This window comes from Lagopus leucura, unplaced genomic scaffold, assembly GCF_019238085.1.
Source record: "Lagopus leucura isolate 7727_CA_CO unplaced genomic scaffold, USGS_WTPT01 Super-Scaffold_100009, whole genome shotgun sequence".
Taxonomy (NCBI): domain Eukaryota; kingdom Metazoa; phylum Chordata; class Aves; order Galliformes; family Phasianidae; genus Lagopus; species Lagopus leucura.
Genome location: NW_024962266.1, coordinates 12,651,789 through 12,675,878, shown reverse-complemented (window position 1 = coordinate 12,675,878; position 24,090 = coordinate 12,651,789). Strand labels below are relative to the sequence as shown.

Below are 24,090 nucleotides of genomic sequence, written 5' to 3'. Positions count from 1 at the left end.
GGATGTCAAAAACTGTACTTGTCTTGTGGATGGCACATGCCTTTATGAGCCTATAAATATTTAAGTATATGAGAAAATGCACCCGAGTGGAACATGTTGCATGGAAATTGTCTTCTAAGTTTAAATATTTTGTTATTGAAAAAATTCTGATTGTTTAAATGCAACATTTAAATATCAACAGTAAGCTCCAATACAGAGCGTAACACTTTGAATGCAGTACAGGAGATGTTGGTTTTGTTCATTGTAACACTATTCAAGTTTGACAAGAGAAATCCATTATATTATAGGGAGAGGGGGGGAAAGGGCTAATCCTGAGCTCTGGTATAATTTGCACACTTAATACACTTACATGCAAATATCCTGGATTTGTTTCTAGCATGCATAAACCAGTGTTTAATGTCTACAGATACCTATATGGGGAGAATGATTTAACATGTAAGCACAGTTAGACTGATGCAAAAGCAAATTACAATCTGTTGGGAACATGTGAGTTATGATTTAGGCATAAGTAATAGTCAGTAATTTAAAAATGTTCATGTAATCTTCAAGAGAGACTCAACAAATATGGTATACCTCTGCTCTGATACAGAGCAAGGGTGAAAACTGGACATTCTTCCAGACTGATTTCTGGAAAACCATGACAATCTGGTCTGCAGAGAAAAGATTGATACTGTCACGGAGTGTTAGGATCATATTATTAAATTCAAATAGTAATGCGGCCTGATTGTAGTAGCAATCCTTATCACTGCACAAGAACTTAAGAATGCAATATAACAATTCTGAAGATTGGATACAACAGTGAACAGGTGAAGTAAGGTGAATGGTTAAATACAATGCATTTAGATTTTCCTTTTGCTATAAAATTCTGAATTGTGTTTGCATTTCAGTATACTGTAGAGCATTTTTGTATTTGGTTTGAACAGTCTAGGAGCTTGCATTATATTGGGTGATTTTTTTTCTTTGGTATATGCAATAATGTCAATGAGCAATAAATTGCATGATGTATGCAAGGTATTGTTACTTCATAATAAAAAGAACAGAGTTGCTTATTTTGTGAATTTTTCTTTCTTATTGTGGTAATAGCTTATGTATCTATAATAATAAATGTGTCATGAAAGAATGACTTGCTTTGGGTTAAGCTGAGAAACAGTTGGCTTGTACAATACCTTGAAGTTGCTGCACCTGGCTTTATGTGCTGGGGGAGGAAGGGGGTCTAAGCCAGGTGTGTAGGGTGGGTGGGTGGACTTAGGGTGAAATGCTGTGTAGGACCTCACTGTGGCCAGGAATGTAACTGCAACTGTAAATTGTGTACTGGGGAAAAGCTTATGTTTATATCAGATAGTATTAACTATAATGTGTTATAATACATTTCAGGACATAAGTCAAACACTTCTCTGCAGGCTGTGGGTATAAAGAGCTGCTGTCATCTGTGTGTTATAGATGCAATGCATTACACAGTCCTTTCCTGAATACCGAGATATGCAATTAAGTTCCTTAATTCTCAGTTTCTCTATGGGCAGAGAATGTACGCCTGGGAACCACAAACTGCATGGAGAAGCCTGGTGATTTCTCTGAGCATGCTCAGAGGAAGTTGCTGCTGTTGTGTACGTTTGGCAATTTCTTGTATTTCTCTAAGCTTTTGAGTTATGCGCTGATTAAATTTCTAGAAGAAAATACAGTGATTTTTACTACTTTTATTTCCTCTCATGTCTTAAGGGGAATTTTGTGCTATTTGTAAATGATATTCTTAGGTTACTCATTTTATACTTTCTGTAGAAAACTTGTCCTTAACCGGTCAATCTGTCTGCAGTGACTCAGGCTGGGAATGTCTGGAAGCCTTCTTTAGGGTCAGATGCTATGTAGGTCATTTCCCAACTGCTTGCAAAAGGACAGTGAGGCTCGGTGGGATGCTGTTGTTCAGCACCGTATGGCTTTCAGCACTGAATGGAGGAAAGGAAGGTCCAAAGGTGGCTGAGAACAAGGGATGCTGTTCTGTGAGCCGTTCTCAACTGCACAAATTCAACAAATCTTGTTGAAAGCATGAGAGCCCCCATGATATAGAGATATAGATAGAGATAGATATAGAGGTGGATATACAAAATGCTTCCTATGTCATTTTCTGGTGCATAGCTCCCCCATTTACATATGTGGTGGTTTTTTTTTGTTTTTGTTTTTTTTTTTTTTTTTTTTTTGAATTTTGCATTCTTTCTGAAATTTTCCTTTGTTTTTGCTACTTGTATTGGTGCAATAATTCCAAATTAGGAGCTTTGCTTTGCTTGTTTTACGTCTTCACACTAACAGGGCATCTGTCATTTTCTAAAGGATGCATATTGTGAGTATACTCTGGTTTTGCTCGGCTTTTCTGGAGTCCACAGAGGAGAATACTTAAGGGCAGTGTGTACTTCCTTGTGGCTGTCACCCTGTTCTTTGCAAGGCTTTACTCTGAGGTATTTGCTGTAGAAACTCCGTGACGGACGTGAGAAGATGTCCCTGTATTGAGAGGTGTTCATAAAAGCACTGAAAAATTTTTTAATTCGGGTGCTTAAAACGACTGTACTCTTACAGACTTGCGTGCTACAGCTGAATGCCAGCAGCTCTGACCTGCGCAGGCTGCCTCCTTCCGCGCGCTACGGGCTTCCTGGCGGCTCAGGGGAGCTCAGCCCGCCTTCCCACTCCGCCCGCAGCGTGGCGCCGTACCGGGCAGGCCGCCTTCTACCGGCAGCAGCCCGCCTCAGGGCCCTGCCCGCCGCGCCGCCTGGGATAGCGGCCCGGGCACGACGGCGCCCCCGCGGTGGGCGGGAGCGGCTGTTGCGCAGGCGCGGGGCGGGCAGGCGCTCTCGCGAGGCGCGCTTCTACGGGGTCGCGGGGGGGCGCGGGCCGGGCAGAGGTGAGTGAGGGCGAGGGGAAGCGAAGCGACGCGACTCGACGCGGGAAGCGGCGGGAGCAGCGGTGGGGCGCGGGCCGCGGCACCGGGCCGGGTCCGGCCCCTGTTGGCGAAGAGGGGTGGGCCTGACCTTGCCTGCGGGTGAATCCGGTCACGGTGTGTGTTACGGGTCACGGAGCGCTTCCTGCAGCGAGGCGAGGCCCGAGGCCGCCGTTCCCAGGAGGCGCCGGCGCGGCAGGAGCCCGCTGCGTGCGTGCGGCATCGCCCGGGGGCTGCGGGCATCGCCCGGGGGCTGCGGGCAGCGCCGCGCTGAGAGCCGGGGAAGGGGCCTGAGCGGAGCGTCCCTCCTGTCCTCCGCTGTACGCGCTGTGGAGGCCGCGGCCGTGGATTTTTATTCAGGCAGTGCGTTTATGGCTCGCAGTGGTTTTTTGTTATTTATTATGGATATGTTTTTAAGCAATGTGTGATGCTGTGGTATATCTGTATGTGCATTCGCTATAGTGAGTAGTGAACATAAGTTTCTTTACAGGTGTTTGCTTTTTTCTTTTCTTTAGAAACTTGAACTGAAAAGCCTGATTTCAGTAGCCATGGGTCTGTCTGCATCCGCCCCAGCAGCCACAGCTCAGTCAGCAGCCGAGCCATCCAAACAGCACCAGGCAGCCTCTCCACCTTCAGAATGCCCCATGCATCAGGAGAAAATGAGAGGTAACTGTGCTTGAAAGCTAGTGAAGTTAGCTCCTTACACTGAAAGCTCAAAAGTATTTGTCAGGAAAGAAAAACAACTACATTAAGAACTTGAGCCTGTCCCCCACCCAGAGTGATTTGCCGGTAGCAGCTGATGACACAAACTCAGCTGTGCCCCAGAGGAGTTGCCTGCTGCAGAACCTGTGGGCTGCTCCTCCTTGGCTTTCCCCAGAGGGGCCCTGCAGGGCACATCCATGTGGGGCCAGACTGGTGCCCATGTCCCTTTGGGGGTGGTCTCTGGGAGCAGATGGTTGTGCATCAGGGAAGGGGCAGCAGAAGGGTTCAATGAGGTCAGTGTCTGGGGAAGGACAATGTCCCCTCTTTGTCGGCAGAATGAACACAAGTTGGATTCACATTGCTTTGGAAATCTTGGTGACAAACAGCTTGGTGTAGCAGCCAGTCATAGAGCAGGGTGTAAGCATTCAGGGCCTCTGTGAGAAGCTTAGGTTTGAGCACGGTGTTGGGTGCTAAAACAGGCAAGACAAAAATATTTACGAAAGTTGGAAAGTGTTCTAAAACTCAAAATAAGAAGTGAAATAGCATTCTTGTATTTACATTAGTATTCCATGAAGTGTTTTCTGTCTCCTGTCATGTTTTAGAGACTTCGTTTTGTAACAAAACATATAATGCTTTTTCCTATATTTTAGGTTGTCCGATGCACATGAAGACTTCTGACCGTAGGGCTGAGAACACAGACAATGTTCCTGCACATCAGGAAAGAGCATATGAATATGTAGCGTGTCCTGTGAAGTCTGGGACATCTCAAGCAAACAATGACATAGATCCTAGCAATATGGTAACTTTCACTTGGTTCAGATGTTTTCTTCAGTCTCATTTCTTCTGAAATGCCAAAAATGTAAATACCGATGCTGTGTAAAATGGGAACTCTGGCAAATAACGTTCTTTTTTCAATTTTAAAACTGCTTTTTCTGATTGTTTATCCAAATATTTGTGGATATTTAATTTTTTAATTTATTTTAAACCAGTATAGGGTTGAAAGCTCTCTTCTTCGAAGTTGAATCATTTTTGATAAAAAGTAGTTTGTAAATATTTGATGCCATGTATTTCTGTTAGTTATGTACAAGCATGGTTCTTAAGTTACATCAGCAGTTTCTAGGTTCTGTGCAATAGTGATATGGTAAGTTCTCATTCAGGTCTTTTGACATTTCCTCTGCTTACAAGAAGACTGCAGATTTGATAGTTGAAGTTTACACAAAAGATGTCCTTTGGTTTTAGATGACAAACTTACACAAAGCATTTTGTTGCAAAAAAGAAATGTGACGTCGCTGGATTTAATGTGAAGGCTGAATTTCTTCGTCTTGGATGCTTAATTATTGCTTTATTTTTTTCTCAAATATTTAATAATTTCTAGTTTATTTTTGCTTTTGTTGTTCAGGTGATTCTCTGTGTTTTCTAGATGCCTCCTCCTAATCAGTTGCCATCTCCAGATCAACCATTTCCATTGTCAACTGTTAGAGAAGAATCTTCCATTCCTAGGGCACACTCTGACAAGAAATGGGTCTATCCTTCAGAGCAGATGTTTTGGAATGCTATGCTAAGAAAAGGGTAAGTACACTGGATTTTCAGCTGAAGTCTCCATGAGCCTGGGATTTTTGAAATAGCATCATTAGTTATTAATTCATAGATGCTATTTAAGAGTTTCAAGCAGGAAGCAATTAACTTTAAAAAGTACTGCTTTAAAAAAAAAAAAAGCTTTAACATTGCATATGAGCCGATCTCAAAGACTTTCCTTCCCCATCATCAGCAAGGTGGCTGAGAATGTCAAGGCAGCTGCTACTAACTCAGAAAATTTTCTTAGAAATCACTGCATAGGTGCAAAAAGACTTTGACTACCTACCTTCAAATGCAAGAGAATTCAGTCTAATCCTATAAACTGACAGTAAAAATTCTGTGAATCCAGAAGCATTCATTTGACTCTGTGATGCTGTTAAAAATTTGAAAATTAAAGTTGTTTGACTTGTAGATGTTTTCTGTCTAAACAAAACTTCAGTGTAGGCAAGATCGAACTGAATGATAGATGATTCATTGGCCTATAAAAAAAAATCTCTGCTGCTGTTTCTGCAGTTCTTTGTATTTATTTGTTTGTCGTTCTGAAACATCAACTTTAAATGCAGTTACTATTAAAACAGTAGCGATTCTTCGATATTACTTTTTGATTCTAGAGACAACATCGTGAGCAGTTTGTATTGAACACAAACTTTTATACTGTAAATGCTTTCATGTATTCAATTTTATGCTTATTGGAAAGGAAGCAACAGTCACAGTGCAGGATCAGAGAGATGGAAGGTGTTTCAAAGTGTATGCAAAATGTGTTGAGTAAAGGACTTTTGTGCATTAAGAACGCAAGTGGGATTTTTCCTGAGCATTTTTACAAATGCTGTGGATGTGTCATTGTTTGCACATCCCAATAACTTTCTGATCCAGTTAAGCTGTTAATTTAGTTAACCTGAAGTTGTGGATCTCTGTGATGATAACTTTGATAACTATCTGTTTACACAGAAAATGAAGTGGTACTCAGGATGCTTAAGCAGATGAGCCAGAAGTTTCCATTCTTGCTTTGTGTCTTTGCATAAACACTTAAATCTGTTGATTCAATGTCCATCCAATAAATTAAGGAATGTGGAGGATAACACTTGTCTTATTTTTTAGGTGGAGGTGGAAAGATGATGACATAACAAGTGAAGATATGACTAACATCATTAAGATTCACAATCAAAATAATGAACAAGCTTGGAAGGAGATTTTGAAGTGGGAAGCTCTTCATGCTATGTATGTACACATGAAATGGGAAGCAAATCACTTGGTTTAGCATTTGCTTTTGTAGTTGTTTCAAAGTAGACTTTGTAGTTTTCATAAAAATATTCTGGTATTGATACATTTCAGAAGTTACGGTCTTGTATGATCTCCCATTTTGATACAATTGGGGGGAAGATTACACAGGAGGGATGACTGGAACTGAATAATTACACCGACAAAACGGATCAGCCATCTAGTGGTGTGGTATATTATGTGGACTTGGAGGAAAAAAACATCTTAGTGTATTTATTTGAAGATCACCTTATTTCCATCTTTGTTGTGAAAAAGGAGAGGGACAAATTTTCTTTAAGAGGAACTTGTGTCACTTTCGGTATAGTCCTTGTTCCTACAAGACACAGACCAGGTAAACATGATGTATCTAGAAATCGTCCTCTGAAATTCCATGACCTTTGTTGCAGAGTGGTTTCTTTTATGATTTTCTGTTATTTGTTTTCACTTCTGTAACCCGTAACAAATTATTTTAGTGGTGTGTAGGGGAACTGCTAGGGCAGGGCTTGAACTAATGATTGAACATCTGAAGGGCTGTGGCTGTTCTAGACAGCACAGGCAAGTTGTTTGCAGCTGTGTGACTAGAAAGGGTGGACTTGCTCTGGGCTCACAAAGGGGCCAGCTGCTGAAGGGAGAGCACCTCTTGGCCTTCGGTTGCTTCCTGAGAAGGAGCGCAGCATAGCCAGAGAGCTTCTTCACCTGTTGGGTTGAGGTCAGCTCTTCTTTATGTGACTGCTGGTCTACCTGCACATACTTTGCTTGGTGTTGCCAAGAACCTATCAGAAGCAATTTTCCTTCATAGTGAGCAGACCATGGTGTAAACGGTTAAAATTAGACTTTGTTTCTCTGTTCTAATTGTGTCTGTAGGGAATGTCCGTGTGGACCGTCCCTGATGCGGTTTGGAGGCAAAGCGAAGGAGTATTCACCAAGAGCCAGAATACGTTCATGGATGGGGTACGTTGGCATGAAAATAGGACTTCTGGTCAAGACGAAAGGTAGAGAGGCATGTCTGGAGAGAGGCATGTCTGGAGATGCAGTGTAGAAGTAATCTAGAGATGATACAAAAGTGAATTGCAAGTTATAATCACCAGACGGTGCATGTAGTGGTAAGGAATCTTATGCCAGAATGTGAATAAATAAATCTTGCTTCCACTCCCTCTCCCAGGTTCATAATACCTATCCGTTACATTTTTCTGCACTATTATCTATCTTTCCAGATATGAACTTCCCTTTGACAGACATGATTGGATTGTTGACCGATGTGGGAAAGAAGTGCGGTATGTTATCGATTACTATGACGGTGGTGCAGTGGATAAGAACTACCAGTTCACTATCCTGGATGTTCGTCCTGCGTTTGATTCTCTGTCGGCTGTGTGGGACAGGATGAAGGTAGCCTGGTGGCGTTGGACTTCCTAACTACTCCTGTTATGTGTGATCTAAAGTAAACCACTTGCCTCTGTGGTTTGAGGGTGTGTGGACAGTAGGACGTGAAATAGAAGTTGAGTAAAGCTGTGATTATTTTCATCACCACTGTTCTTTGGGGGGGGCATGACCAGGGTGAAGAAATGCATTGTTAAGTATACCAATGCTTTATGATACTGTAAATTATATAATAAAAGTACAGAAGCAAAAACATGTATCTTAATTTTCTTAAGACCTGGGAAATCTTTTATTGTTACAAATCTTGCATAAGATTTCCTTCTTTCATTTCATGCCTTTGGTGCTGTACCAAATACATTAGGCTTCTGGTTCTGACTGTGGTTTTGAACACTTAAAAAATTGTGAAAACTGGAAGTTTCGTGAATGGTTGCCCTTAGTTACAGTATCAGCATACTGAGATGATAAAGCATAAAAGTTGTGGGCTGTTACAAACTGCATGTTTTACTAAGCATTGAAGCTATATGCTTGTTTTTACGTGGGCACTTTACCTGTTTAAATGTGTTTCCTCAGAAAATTTTGGTCAAATCTATTCTTTTAAAGAAATAGAGCATTGCAGTGTGAGTATTTCTAAAAGTGTGTTCAGTTGAAAATGTGGAGAGTATATTTAAGCCTTAATTTGCAGTTTATCTTTGAACAGAAGAACAGCTGATTGTTACAGGCAGGAAAAGAGTGTGTTGGCTTCTCTTAAAGCAACACTTCTCAAAAGAGATAAGGTTGGTCTCTAATGAGTATTTATTTAATCATTTAAAAAGTTTGTTTTCTGATGTAAGAAAATTGTATTCTTTTTGCTGCACTTGTGTGTTTTTCTGTCTTTATTGTGTCTTCTCATGTATTCAGGACAGAAACTTTATTTAAAGAATGTGTCTGGCACTGCATCTGGATTTTGCATCTTAGTTTCATCACCTGTAGTGTAGTATTTCTTAATTCTTCTTAAAATATGTAACAGTTGCACAGAGGTGTATGACTACGGAGTCATAGCACGTTCCTTCATAGCAATGATAGTGAGGTGTGGTACAGATGCGTGTATAACTTGACTAAAAGGGTATCCAAAGTGCAAGTAAATACTTTGCAAGTAAGCAAGGTTGAGTTGAGTGTTTTTTGAGAGTGATGCTTGTTAATTCTTTGTGGATGTTTGTGTTTAATAAGGAAAATAATTTTTTTTTCCCTTTTTTTAAAGTCTTATACTGTAATAGCTTTAAATTTGCATGGCTTGGTAAATTTCAGTTGCCGCATACCTGAAATTACATTACTCCTCCATTTCAGCATACAGTACTGTTGAGGATAACTCCTCTGTGCAAAAGACTTGAGAACAGAAAGAATAACCAAATACCACATTGTAGTTTCTCAAGTCAGAGTTTCTTCGTGTAACTTTAACTGGCAACCAGTTGTACCTTAATTCTCTGAAAGTGGTTATTTTTCACTGATAACAGAAGCTTCTTTTTGTTTTCTCTCAAGGGGAGAACACCTTAGTACTTCACTAAAGTAACTCTTCTCAATTAAGAAAATAGGTAGGAAATCTTCCGTAATTCATGGTACTAATGGAGACTAATCACTACCACTTCATAGGCAACTATCTGAAGGGTCAGAATAAAACTTACCCAGAAGTCCAGAATCCTAAGAAATAACTCCTACTTTTACCTGTTTTCAATTTCCCTATTACTTTTCCCTTTTTTTCAGCAATTCATACGTGTGTCTGTATATTAATAAGAACAGTTTTGAGCAAGAAAACCCAAGCCTCAGTCTGAGTAGGCAGTATATATGCAAGATATAAGAAGTGTGTGATCTATGAAGTATTGTGTCTGACAGTCAAAGAGCTACTTCTTTCAGTTCTAATAGAAAAGGCAGAAGATTGCTGCTTTTTGAGGTGGGCTTTTTGAGTTGTATGTACGTGCTTGGTAACTTGATCTACGCACAATGGAGAGTGCTTTGGAAGCTTCAAAATGACCAGTCTGCACTGTTGGTTTTGGAAACTTGACATTAAGTGTGTTATGAAAACTGTAATTGCTACTAAATCTGGGAGAAGATGTTTCATGCTGCTCCATGAGTTTACTGTCTTCTGTTTCATCTTTCCTAGATTCAGAATTGTTCTTTTCTGTGCTGTTTTGTCATTCAAACAAAAAGGAGACTCAAATAAATATACTTTTCTTAACTTCGGTATTTGTGAGCATATTTGTAGTTCTAAGAACTGTTAATATGAGCTCTTGCATGGGCCAAATGAGATAGCTTCTTTTGGCCAATGAAACAGATCTTTGAATAGGCACTACTCATATTTAGGTGAAGAGAGAATCGAAAAGTAATGACTAACTTAAGCGTTAGCCAGCCAAACCTGCAGGTTTCAGAACAAGAACATATGACAACAAATATTTTCATCCTCAGTCCAGATAGCTTCTGCGGAATAGAAGGTTTTAGTTTTTTAAAGTAATCATTAGAAATTAATTAAGTTTATATTCTACAAGCAGTGAGGCGTAAGGAAATCTGCCATTTTCTGCTTTAGGTTGTCTGCAGTTCACCTGTGTTCTGCTTTACCATGTCCAAGCTCTCCTTCACCTCTTGTATTCGGTTCTTGGATTTAACACAGTGGGTCTGCAGTTGAAAACGTGTTCTTCAAAGATACTGTGCTCAGAAACTGCAATCTCTGTGGCTCTTTCAAGATCAGTGGAAAAGGACTCTGGCATAGCAGTCCGATTGTAATCAGGTCTTGGGTAATGTGCATGTAGCCAAGAGTAATGCTGATCTTCCTGCAGTATGAGACTGTTCTGCATTCAACTCCTCTGGTCTCTTGCCATTGCATTGCTTCAGGTGGCTGCCCTGCAGTTAACAGTGCCCAGCACTGCGCTGCCAATCCGGAGGAACACCAAATGTGCCTGCTGGGCCGACTATGCTTTCCCTGCTAAGAGATGGCCTAGTTCTCTGCTTTTCTACATTGTGTACTCTTAGCGTGTGGCCAACATGAATACCTGGTAACTAGCATTAATTCACAGCCTTGTGGTGGGATACCTGTAGTTCCTTGATGCATGGAGTCATGGTGATATTTTGCCACTGTGTTGTATTAGGCAGTTTGGAAGAGGGGATGTATCTCTTATCACCTTTCTTTTCTCCCCCCTCCTCTAGAAATAACTGTTTCTCCTTTTCAGTATTACACTGACAGTCATAGCTCCTTTTTTCATCCAAGCCCTAGAATTTCTGCCCTATTTAGCTGTAGAAGAAAGGGATTATATCACTGATAAAAAGATATTTGTGTCTGTTGTTGATTACTGATATATATATATATATATATATACACACATATATATATGTATATATATTACTGCCGAAGTTAAGTGTTGTGGATTACCATTTTTAAGTTGTCATGTGAAAGAGACTCCGGACATCAGTGTGCTCTGTAAACAACTACTGAAGGACAAATTTTAGTCTATGAATATTGTTATATCTCCAAAAGTCTTGAGAGCAGCCAAGGATCTTTCACTGCTCTGAAAATGATCACAGTCTGTCATCTCAAATAATCTTAATTTATTTAATGAATGTAACAGTTGCATCTATTTAGTCTTAATCCTTGCACATCAAACTGTACAAAAACTTGTATGCAGAATACTAGTCCTGACTCCAAACTCTTGAGCACACATGCAGAGATGAGTTATTTACTGCTCCAAAAGGTTGTGTTGGTTTCAGCAGGAGCTGCTCACAAGACATGTTTGCAGCATGTGTGCATATGTTTGTAAATGGACTCCAAATGGATCAGATTTTCAAAGGGTAATATAAATATATTGAAAGTGTTGGGATTACTTTTAGGTCCCATGTAAAAAATCTAAAGGAATAGATACTGTTTCCTGTATTGACATTCCAGTTTGGGTAATAACTTCTCTTACATACTAGAAACCATCACATTTGTTTTCAAAATATCAAGGAAAAAAACAGCAAGAAAGCATCACGGACTTGGTAATGATTTTTGCTTTCCAGTATTTTGCCAATTTTGTGGTAACTTCATAACATTTTAGCAGTTTTTCTGACATGCTGCCGCTCTTCTTTCTGAAGACCACAACCCCATAGGTCTCCTGTCTGTAGGGATAGCTAATGCTTTAATTGGTCATTAGATGTTCAAAATGAGTTTCCATCTCTCGAAAGATTAAGTGTCTTAGGGAATTGATTTGGAACAGTTTCATGCACGGAGGGTAAATATGAGGGCCTTTAAAAAGCACTGCTAGTCCACAAATCCTTGAAAAACTTGCTTCTAAAATACAAGAAAAAGCAATAGAAAATGTTTTTTTCTCTCCAATTACATAGATCTTATATATATGAGAATTTGTTAACTTTCAGAAAGTAAGGAGTGGAATGCTATGAAAAGGCTGAATTTTACCTTAGGAAAAAATACTTCTTTTATCAGTTTTATTTACAGAGTTAAAATTACTTTATTCCAACTAAAAGGAGCCACAGCCTCCCGCTTTGGGCTCTAACCGAAATGTTCACATCAACCAATTTCACTGAGAGAGATACTAAGTCAAGCGGTGTTCGAGTCCGAACAGTATTTTCAGTATGTTCCCTAATAACCGTTTTTGTTGAGGTAACATTGTTCCAGTGCTTGTTATGATGCTTACTCTGAAGAAATGAAACAGAGTCTTCCAAGCTGATAATTTCTGGGTGTACGTTATAAATGATATCACAGAAGGCTGGATGAGTTAAGGTAATTTGTTTTCTCTTTTTATCCAAAGGTATAAATATAGCATATGTTTAGTATATATTTTACTCTGTCCTGATAACCAAGGCAAAACATTGTGGAGTAATTCATAGATGATGTGAATCACTTGAGTATTCTTATTAGTCTTGAATTCATGAAGTTGTATTTGATAGGGTTCTAGAATGCTGTTATATAATGGAAGTGGCCCTTCAAATTAGCCATGTTTCTAGTTTAGAAGATGCCTATAAATGTGTGTATCTAGGCATATAGCTTCCTGAGCTTGTGTGGATGATTTTCTTACCTGTGTAAGCATATTTGGGTAAAATCTTTGCAAGTTCCTGGGTCTACCATCAATTCCTGGGGGTGCATAACTTTCTATTTAAGTATCTGTGTCTTAGGACCAGCCTCTATTCCAGGTAAAGAACTGGCGCAAGACTTAGGCATAAACAGGTGAATTGGACCTGATCAGATGAATTCTTAATGAGATCTGTAGAGATGCTGTCCTTCAGCTCTCTCTTTTCCAGCAGCAGCTGAGCCATCACACCTGTGCTGTGGTTATGGGTTTTTCATTATTGTTTGATTCATGAATGGGCATCTCAAGCGATTTTCAGGCTCTTAGTGGTTCTTAAATGTGTTCTAGAGTACATACTTTAGGACTGCTTATAATTTGTGATAGCTGGCACAGGAGGTTGAATGGCATGAAAATGATAGCAAAAATATGTAGATGGATGGTCCAGATCAATGTGTTTTTTTCGAATGTCTGTCTTCTCTGTCATTCACAACTTGGTTTAAGGGGAGAGCGGGTCTAAATGCATGCTTTTATATGTAATCGCTAGTGATTGTCAACGTAACCCCTGATTGATTGGGAGTCATAATTACAGTGAGTGGAAAGGAAAGGATGCTACTTCTGCAAATAACACTGGGGAGATTAATCTTTCTGGTATATGAAAGGTTGTGTTCTGTTTGCCTTGTCAGGCAAAGTGGAAAATACTGATACAGTCAGTGGTATATCAATTTATGACAGGGTGCTGGAGATGTTTTAATACAGAGTAACTCCAAAAAGTGGGGTTTTTGGACTTTATTTGCCATGTGTTGATGGGAAAGCAGCCATTTAGAGAAATGAATATAGCTAATGTTTTTCTATCAAACACTGCAATGTTTGAAGAAATTAAAATTAAAAAAAAAAAAGGGAAAATAGATCTTGAGTTCCAGTTTAATAATAATGGAATATGAAGGCCAGATCGTAACTGTAGAAGTTCATTTCAGATTTAAATATTTAGCGTTTTCACTAGTCTGTGAATACAAGAAAATTTATTACATTAAGATGGAATTTAGATCTTTGACATGAAGCTGATATTTTCATAGTGTGAAAAATATCAAGCTGACATTATACTGTCTCATTTGATGACTTCCAAATGTCAGAGTGCAGTAACTTATTCATAGGGACCTCAATGTCTTGTGATAGTGTCAATTTAGAAGACATTTACATCGACTTTTTTTATTTAAACATGTAAAATGGAATATGCAAAGTGGATGAGGAGAAGGGGGAAAGACCAGGGGCAAGAAAGTTCTCAGTAATAGAATGAAGCACTTCTAAGGCTAACTTCCACAAAGCCTTCTGAACAGCTGCATGGACTGCTGCTTTGCAGCGCTTCTGACGGCTCCAGGCTTACGTCTGTGCATGTTATTCACTCGTTCCCCGCTCAGCATTTCTTGGTATTTCAACAGAACTTAAGGTATTAAAAATAGTATGATATGCTTTGCTGAATAAATAAGCCACCCATCCCTTGCTTCTAAGTGATTTGTAACAAACTTCAGTGACGCACGCCCGCTGCTCTCTAACCTTTCAGCCTCCTGTTGCGTTTCCAGCTGGGGGAAAGCGCCGAATAATACCCCTGAGATAGCTGTATGTGGTGTCATTCCTGTAGCAGGCCTCAGCCAGATGAGAACCATCCAGGAGAACCATCCACGCACCATCACTGGCTGTGAAAGAGCAAAGACCAGTTCCACAGAGGCTCTCTATGTTGTGTACTGATGCTAACAGCTGGGGCTGACCTGGAACTCCTTGCCATCACTGCTGCTGTACCAATGTCTATGTATGTGCACACCTGTGCACGTCAGCATCTCTCTGTGCGGTTTGCTCAGCCATGTGGAGCTGAAGCACAGCTCTGATGGCATTTCTGGTATGCCCACTGCATGCTGCGTTTCCAAGCTGAGCTGTGGCTGTGTGGGGCAGCTCCGTGTTCCTGCGTGCGCCTCGGCGGGAGGGGAGGACCGGCTTCTGGCACATGGGTGGTCATCACACTAACTACTTATCGAAAGCGCTGTTGTGCGGTACGGCTCTGCGTAGAGCATACCAGAAATTGTCATGTTAACTTTTATACCTAGGAACCTTTTTTAAAAAAACTGCCGGGCGGTGCCGGAGCGGGGGGACACCTGCACACAGCGCAGGGCCGCGGCAGGACAAAATGGCGGCGGCGCCACGCGGCAGCTGAGGCTCTGCTTCCGCCCCGGTGCAGCCTGCGGCCGGCAGCTGGCTCGGGGCTGGCCCAGGTCCCGCACCCTCGCACGTCTCTGCCCTTCTCACGGCCCTCCGCGCCCGCCTAAGCCGAGGGGAGGCGGAAGGCCGCGCCGTGCCACCGCCCCTAGCCGCAGCTGCAGGCGGGGCCCGCTGCGGGCGGGCGCGGCCACGTCGGAGCAGGCGCTGGAGGAACTCTCGGCCCTCGCCGCCATCTACTGCGAGCCGGGCGCCTGCGAGGTGCTGGCGACCTCAGGTGAAGGAGGCTGCTGTTCTGCGCGGCCCGGTTCCCGAGCGCTTCCCACTCGACCCGGCGCCGTCCCGCTGCCCCAGGCCCAGCGGCCGCTTCCACGGGGGTTCCGAGCGCCGCCGTCCGCCTTGGTGCGCTGCTGGCCGCCTGCAACGACAGGAGGCGCTGCGGGGCCGCTCCTCGCGCGGGGCCGGGCTGCGGCGCGGGCTGCTCGGGCGGCTGTGCTCGCTGGGTTTACGGCGGCGTGCGGCTGGCTGGTGCTGCGCGTTTGCCATAGGGTGGAAAGCGAGCAGATCTGTAGCGCTCCGGGATGCTGCAGGCCAGGAGCTCAGTGGCACGGGTTGTCTCGGGGTCCCCCTCCCCGGATCCCGGGCCGTGGCCCTGGGCAGCCTGAGGTGGGCTTCGGGCGACCGACCTGACGGCGGTCCCCGCTGCTGTGTGAACAGCCCTTGCTGCTTTGGTGTGCAGTGGCACGGGGCTGCCCTGCGGTGACTCGTTGTTAATGGTTACTAAGAAATTCATTGAATAAGCACCATTTTTTTATTTGAAAATAGCCGTCGAAATAGATCCCCGGAGAACAGTAGGCCGTTATTTGAAAGGAAGGCGGGTGGACAGCCTCCGATGGACGCAGACATCAGTGTGTGCATGGAGAGCAATCAGCCGGGGTAGCCTACAAGTGGGGCAGGTTTGTGTCTACATCTGCAGCGCACCTCTTGCCCTGGTTGTCTTTTTTTTTTTTTTTTTTTTTTTTTTCCAGTGGGCATTTAGAGGTGTATTTTTCAAATGCAATTGATGAAATGCCTCAACTGCGTTTTGTTTTCTAAAAGACATTGAGTTCAGATGCGTTATTTCAGGCGCTAATTGAAAATACAGTATCTAGGCTTAACAGATACTTGTAACAAATGTCAGCGTATCTGAACATTCTGTATGCACGGCTGTCTCTCCATCTCTGTGCTTCACATACAGCAGAATGTTTTCGAGTTAGTAAACTACCAGGATGTAAAAGGCTTAGAAGCCTTCCAGGGACATCGTGAAGTGTCATGGATGCTCAATACAGACAGGCTGGTATATCTGTATTAGTGTTGTGTGACCTTGTGAGGTTGTTCCCATGATATGTTAGGACCATGAATATCTGATTGATTTCCATTGTTTTCAGCTGGAATTGAAAAGCTTCCTTATAGGATTGTTGGAAGTTTTCTTATGTTGTGAATTTTTGTTTTGGAGTTATGAAAGCCTTAAGTTAGTCTAAAGTAAGGTTTTGCTGTATTTACAAACTTATATTTGCTTAATCTTTTCAAACCATAGAAATTGTCATTGACAAAACAGTGCATGGGGGTAACTTCAGTTAGGCTGATTCTGCTCTCTCATATGTTAAGAGTAATTTGGGTGTAGATCTGTTGAATCAAAAAGGAAACTATTGAGGGTTTATGGTTTTGAGGAATAGAAGAAAATGCTTTACCTCAGCTGCCCAGCATTTGACAATGAAATATTCAGAATATAAAATATGTTTTTAACCAAACCAACGTGTTGATGAATTTAAGTAAATTAATTATGGCATATCGTTCTTACCTTCCATGTCTGTTTAGAAGATTAGCATTAGAGATAGAAATCCATAATTTACTTTTAATCTGTTATTTTCTGGTTTACTTATCCAGTTTGCTATAAAATATATTTATATATTCCAAGCTCGTACTTTAATAGATGCCATTTTCTGAATATAAAAATAGTCTGCGTTTGTTGCACAAAATGCCTTTGGGCAGGAGAGGAGGGGGATATCTGTCTGGCTGTCATGGAACATAAGAAAAAATCTGAAGTATGCTAGAGCTAAATATACTGATAAGCGTGCTGCTGTGGGTGAAAATAGGTTAAAATGTATTGAGTTTAGTCATATTAGCACATTAAATGCCAATAGGGGTCATACCCAAACCTTTATTTCAGAAATAATCACCATTTTGCTGGGAAGGCAACTCAGACCTTGCACTGTGTGCAAACAAAGGATACATTTCTTCAGAGCCTTGTTACAAAGGATGACAAGTGTCACTCTTTGTTCTGCCGGCAGTCTGCAGTGCAGGCTGGTGCAGAATGTGGGCACCACTGTGCTTAAATAAACTTTGCACACCACATGTTTTGAACAAGTTCTCCTTTTTAAAAGTAAGTCTGAAGCAGATGTAAATGGACGTGGCCAGGCTCAGAGGAATCTGCTTTGGGACATGAGGCTGCACGGCTGCTCTGAAACCATCGTGCAGGGAAAGGTGTGAGGATGTGGCAGGCAAATGGGTGCATGCATGGCAGTGGCAGGTCCTTGCTGAAGGAGCAAGGTTGGCCTGGCTGCTGCTTCAGTTCACTTGTAGGCTTTGTGTTTCAAAGTATATAGGCAACATGGTGTAAAATGAAGCGGCTGTTGGGCAGGCATCAGGTGATACTGATGTTCAACCAGAGGCTGGGGGCCTGGCAGCTCATGCTATCATAATGCTGTACTTCAGTTATTGAGTTTGGAGGGTTTGCTCGTTTTATTTTGTGACTGCTCTGCCTTTGAGTATTCTTTGTGTGAATCAGGAAGGAAGTTTGGAAGCAGACCTTTGGCTAAGCTCTCTCAAGTACATCTGTCTGTCCAAGTCACTTTTAGTGTCTTTCACTTCACAGTGTTTAAATATAAAGTCACAGAGAGCGCTGAGGTTGGTTAGCGGTGTCAGCAATGCTAATCAGACATAATTCAGCTAACTGTCATGTGAAGGAAGGTAAGGTAGGGGGGGAAGGCAGCACGTCACTTCAAAAGAGCTCCTCAGAAACTCATCTCAGCTCTCGTCTCCCTTTCAAATCTGGCTTCTCCTGCCCTCCTAGAGTGAATCAGCCTGACACAGTAGCAATTTTTGTGAGAATTGGGGTGAAGTGTTTGGAATGCATCAAAGGGGTGAAGCAGAGAACATGTGAGGAAGTTCACCTTTTATCTGATACCTTCTGTTTTGATTGCAGAGGAGGTTAGGTCTTTGTCCCCTCTTTTCACATTATCGAGTTTTGTGTTGTTTTTTTTGTTTGTTTTTCCTGTGAAACAAGAAGGGGTTTATTGCAGGAATTACTGTCCTTTCATATTCACTGATTTAAATTATGTGATATATCAGGAGAATGTGGTCTTTTCTCCTGTATGCTTACGCTGTATACTTTTCATGTTGAATATCATTCTGTTCTGGAGTACACTGAGAACATGTTTTGAGTACCTATGCAGGTGTATAAACATGAACTATGGATATATATATGGATATATGTATGGATGTGTGTAGTATTTTGGATCAAATGTACAACAGAGATATTTTGATTGTCTCAGTCCCACTGTTGAGAATGTGGAGAAGTTGACAAAAGAACTAAATGTAATTTCTCAGAAAGTTGCAAGGGATGAAGAATTTGTAACTTTTTTTCTTTCCTTGTCTCTTTTCTGTGTTAAACTGCCTTTGAATGGTTAAATCTTCAAAAATACACAAGACCGTGCTGGCATTGATGGTAAAAGCCCTACTGTTTTTTCTAGGAGCACAGTTACAGCAGTGCTCTTTCTCTCTTTCCACTTGTCCTTGTTGCTGCTACTGAGCTGTAGAAGCCGACTTAAGTTTTTAGGACAATTCTTTGTTACTGGCTTGAGTAGACTTTAAAGGAGCCAAGAAGTGTGAATGCTTTTTGGAATGTGTTAAATAATTTTCCTTCCAGTATGATATGGAAGTGTTTCATTTTAGGATTTCCTGCAAGTGAAGCTACAGTTATTGGTTGCACCTCCTCATCCCTCCAAGAAAAACACTACGTACAGAATGACATTGAGTTGAATTGATAAAAGACGATAGCAAAACTTAATAATGTTTTTCAACTTCAAGCAAACTATTAATGTTTATTTTTTGTACTTTCCAGAAACAGATGGAGTCACATTTAGGATTCAAATCAGCGTGAAAGAGCTACTGGATGCAGATATACTTTTAAAGCTGCTGTTTCGTTTACCAGTCAATTATCCATCAACTCTACCAGAAATTTCTGTTAGCTCAGACCAGCTTACAAGGGCCCAGTGTATGGACATAAAAGATAAATTACTTGAACAAGCAAAGAAGCATCTTTCTGAACCCATGGTGCATGAACTGGTTCTTTGGATACAGCAGCATCTTAAGTATATCATTAAGCAACCAGCAACAGTTTGCAATGAAAAAACCACTTTGTCAAAAGGGGCAAGTACAGAGGATGCTGTCTGGATGCTCCTTTTGCATTTAGATCACATGAGAGCGAAGGCAAAATACGTCAGAACTGTGGAAAAATGGGCTTCAGATCTAAAACTGACTGGAAGACTGATGTTCATGGGCAAGATAATATTGATTCTTCTTCAGGGTGACAAGAGCAACATTAAGGTGCAGGAACAATGAATGTTGACTAGTTCTATTGATTTACTACTGAAACCTGTGTCTGAATATTTTCTGTGTGTTATTCCAAGATTAGCAATTTTGGAAGCAGGTTGATCAATAGAAGAATAGGAAGGCCCAACAACTTGATTCCATGTTTAAGAAAAATAAGTTATTCTGTAAGAAAGAAACCAGTGAAGCCTGTGGCTCATATCTTGTTGGATTCTGCTCTTGCATTCCCCTATGTTTCCTGACTGTAATATGCTAGATTCAGTCTCCTTGTTTCTGAAACACCCCACGAAATAACCTGAAGCCAGGAAATTTGTGATCAGAAAGTAATAACAGATACTAGTAGTTAATTCCTAGCTGTCTTCTTCCTTGTCACCAAGTACAGTGGTGCTCCTACTGTACTTTTGAACTTGTGTTTATGTAGTCCTGCTGCATTAGGCAGGCCTTATAAGGTGATACTGGAGGAGAAAGTTTTAATCTTTCAAACTCAATGTTTTCTAGATTATTCAAGACTGTGCTCAGCTTCAAGGTGATGTGTTGAAACAGGCATGCATTTTTTGGGATGAACTTTCAATATGTGATTACTGTGTTCTAAAAAGATCTTTGTTTCATATGGATTTCTGAGTTTCACTAAACTTCAAAGATGCTGGCTGACATTTAATATTTTGTTCTTTTTGACACTTAGGAGTACTTGATTCTTCAGAAAACTTCTAAGGTAGATGTGGACTCGAGCGGAAAGAAATGCAAAGAGAAAATGATTAGTGTACTGTGTGAGACAAAAGTACAGTCACAGCATAAAAGGTATAATTTAATACTGTTGTGGATAGAAAAGTAACTGAATCGATAATTACATTCTGACAAACCGAGGCATATTCATGAGTTTCTCTTGTACAATGTAGATTTCAGATGTTTGAAGTCAAAGAATATTCAACGCTGGATGAGCTACAAAAGGAATTTGAAACTGCAGGACTTGCAAATCTCTTCTCTGAGTTTGTGCCTCCTCTCTTAAAATAAAAATAAAGCACTGGACTCCATGAGAAAAGTAGTATTTGACTGCAGATTCTTCTGGGAAATAAAGACTATTTTGACAAGCAAACTTATCTACAAAAAAAGAAAAAGAAAAAAACAACCAGGAGTTGCAATAATGAGAAAGCAACATATATGTTAAGAATTGATTTTTTGACTTCTGTGCATACTATAACTTTTTCAGAAGAATGTGGAATTAATTATGATATTTGCATGATAAATATGAAATATTAGGAGAAAACAGTGTTACAATAATAATCTTTCAATTGAACTGTTTTACAGTCCTGATTTTCAATGCTTTGTTTTTCATCTCTTGTGATGGTGGTCTTCCATAATGGCTTGCTAGAAATTGTGACTAATTTCATTTTGGAAGCCTATGTAAAGGTATTTTTCTAAAAAGCATAGCAAACAGATCTTAGCATGAGAGGACAGCATACACTTAACAACCTTTAGGTGTTTGTCTGCTAACATTTCTTTCTCTATTTACTTGAATCTATAAATACTTGAATGTTGATTTAAAGAAAGAGCTCATGTGACTTCGGATGTAAAAATCCTAGAAATGTTTCTCTTAATGTTAGTTTTTATTGTAAAATGTATAAAACCGCTGAAGTGGAGAATTTAAATTGATTTAAAAACTGTATATCGGCTGAGATGAAAGCCAGTTGTAGTGTTTTCTTTGGTGGTTGTATGTCCTCAGCCAGATCTTTAAAATCCTCTGGTGTTCTGGAAATAGAACAGTAAGGAACTTCGTTCCAACCCATATCAACATCTTGGCTGTTTAAGTCTAGCTGGGGCCTCACCCAGCTTGCATATAAATCAGCTGAATATTCTTTCTGTTAATTTTGGGAATTGAATGGCATGATTTTCCTTGTCACATGATCTCAAGTTGTGTATGACTGCAAAAGTAACTGAGGCATATAGTTACGGCCATCTTTCTTGCAAGTGTAGGTGCAGACTCTTCTCAAACTTCTTCCTCACTACTGTAAAAGCTATGACATTTAGCTGCTTTAGAAAAGCCATTTGTGGGGTAAGCGGTTCCAGTCACACTTGGTTGTAAACTCGTGTTTACAACATTTTCTGGAACGTTACTTTTACCCGATGCCTTCTTATTTAACTCTTTGGACAGGGCTTTTGAAAGAAGCTATGTGATTTTTGTATTCCGGGAGCCATAGAAAGAAATACAGAAAACAATCACAGTGCCATTATCACAGGTGACTTTTTTACTTACTAACTTACACTGGTCAAATAAACAAGTCTAGTGCAGAAAGTACTGTGGTATTTATGCTTGATTTGATGTGCTTCAGAAGAATTACAAATCTGATCAGCTTGATACTATTCAGACAGCAAAGAAGAACATGAAAACTGATGTCAGTCTGATTCTGTCAAAGCAAACGTTTTTGCCTACCCGTCAATCAGTCACTTATTTTGAAGGATAGGAGAGATATCTTGTGTTCAGACAAGTAAACAATATTTTTAAAGGTTGTTCTTTTGGAAGAATGTTGCAGCTGTCTGTTAACAGATGGTATGTTTGCATTTATTGGTAAAAGAGATGGGTAAGCCTGTGAGCCCCTGGGGCACAGAAGTCATCGAAATGCATGCTGTGGTGCATGTTCCTCCCTCCAAAGGAAGTGAAGGAGACATAGAAATACAAAACGCGAGGAAACGAAGCCAAAGCTCCCGAGAATTGTTAAGAGGGCATGTCTCAGTGTCTGAAAAGTAAGTGAAATATATATACTTACTGGAGTAACACATTTTACTTGCAAAAAAAGGAAAAAAAAAAAAAAAGAGAAAAAACTGCACAGAAAAATGTTTTAACAAATAAAAAGCTAACTTTCTTGTGAATATTACAATATAAACAATCTTTGAACAGTTTGTTTAGTAAAGTCTTATTTCCTGTGGACTGGCTTGTGTCTAAATTGTATGCATGAAACCTTTCCTGTAGGCAAGGCACTCATGACTGCTTTCCCAGGGGGATTTCCCTGTGTCTGATACTGGCTATGATCTGCATAAATCATTAAAGGATCAGTAATATTTTTCTTCTCAGTGTGCTACCTGTGTTCATCAAACCTGTTAGAACATCCTTCAATCGTTAACCTCATTTTACTTGGAATGAGTAGAATTTAAAACTTAAAGAAAAAGTGTGGTAATGCATGCTTCCTTATGGGCAGCACAGCCATGTAACCATGCCTTGCTGTGGAAGTCAGGCTGTAATGAAAGCTGTAGCAGTAGGACTGATGACTTGATAAACAAGTTTTTTTAGGATAAAACTGTGGTTTAATTGGTCTCTATGAATCCCTTGTTTTATTAAGTGTGAAGAAAACAAAAGATGGAGTAAGAAAGGTACACTGACACTGGGGTAAAAACTCAAACTGAACATCAGCCCTACTTGCACAGTTGTTCTTATGTGAATGCATTGCATCCAGAGCATCTGTTCTAATCTTAATGAGATGTGCTCTGCTCCACAGAAGGATGTGCTTCCCCCAGCCTTGGGTGGGCGCCTGTTATTTCCAGAGATGTATCTAGATGTCTCAGGCAGGTTTGTTACTATAAGGCATGTTAGAGGAAGGCACTGGAATACAACTCCCTTCTTTCTTTATCATCTTTGAAAACATTATTTGTAATATGTATGGACTGTAGATAAGGGTTGTAATTGATAGATCTTGAAAAGGAATCTGTATGAGCAGCCAACCAGGATAGTTTCATGGCTTCAGTGGAAGTAATGCAGAGTTCCAGATGAGGAAAGTACTTTTTCTGAGGGGCATCATCATCATGGGATTTTTGGGAGTTTGTAAGTCTCTTTCCCCTCTCCACCTATTCAGTCTCATTCAAGATTATAGGTTCCTCCCTCCCTGCTCCCTATTTGTTTTTGTTATTCCAAGGGAGATGAGACACTGTAAGATGAAAATAACTGATTAAAAAATTAATTGAAAGTGGATTTGTTGTTTTTTTTTTGTGTGTGTGTGTAAAGCTAATTTTTGTATTTCTATAGTTTTATGTCGTTTTCCCATAACAAGACTGTATCTTATTTCTGTATGAATGACACACAACATTAGAATGAATTATGCACAGAAAAGCTGTAATGAGCCTCAAATTAAAAACAAACAAACAAACAAACAACAAACGAAACCAAGGCATGGGGGAAAAAATGTTCTGTTTACATTGTTTCTTTTAGAAACAGTTTAATAAAATGCATGTATGGATGATTTAAAACCCAATGTCCCTGGTTTGTTCAGCTTATCTGTGAAAATAAGAAACATAATGGTGTTAGAGTTCATTTGAAGTAAGATGATGAAATGTTGCACACAGTGTATTTCTCTCAGAGTTTAACACGGAAATGTCTTGTATTATGAACAT

General features: G+C 40.5%; 2 protein-coding genes across 3 annotated transcripts; both read left to right on the top strand.

The window, feature by feature from the left end:
• The first annotated feature begins 2,827 nt into the window (after nucleotides 1-2,827).
• Nucleotides 2,828-10,043, top strand: LOC122181578 (holocytochrome c-type synthase). Of its 2 annotated transcripts, none has more exons than XM_042874127.1 (7): nucleotides 2,828-2,887; nucleotides 3,439-3,589; nucleotides 4,276-4,424; nucleotides 5,046-5,194; nucleotides 6,299-6,418; nucleotides 7,322-7,408; nucleotides 7,672-10,043. In XM_042874127.1, exons 2-7 carry the CDS (start codon nucleotides 3,472-3,474, stop codon nucleotides 7,868-7,870), a joined length of 822 nt encoding a protein of 273 aa, XP_042730061.1. In that variant the 5' UTR covers nucleotides 2,828-2,887; nucleotides 3,439-3,471; the 3' UTR covers nucleotides 7,871-10,043. The 2 variants fall into 2 exon arrangements, with proteins under 2 accessions (XP_042730061.1, XP_042730063.1); XM_042874129.1 differs by lacking the exon at nucleotides 2,828-2,887 and adding an exon at nucleotides 2,944-3,040.
• Nucleotides 10,044-14,854: 4,811 nt separating this feature from the next.
• RWDD3 (RWD domain containing 3) lies at nucleotides 14,855-23,666 on the top strand. The gene is made up of 5 exons (XM_042873584.1): nucleotides 14,855-14,900; nucleotides 15,086-15,340; nucleotides 19,226-19,710; nucleotides 20,396-20,511; nucleotides 20,610-23,666. The coding sequence occupies exons 1-5, from the start codon at nucleotides 14,855-14,857 to the stop codon at nucleotides 20,722-20,724; spliced, it is 1,017 nt and encodes a 338-aa protein (XP_042729518.1). The 3' UTR covers nucleotides 20,725-23,666.
• The last annotated feature ends 424 nt before the right edge of the window (nucleotides 23,667-24,090 follow it).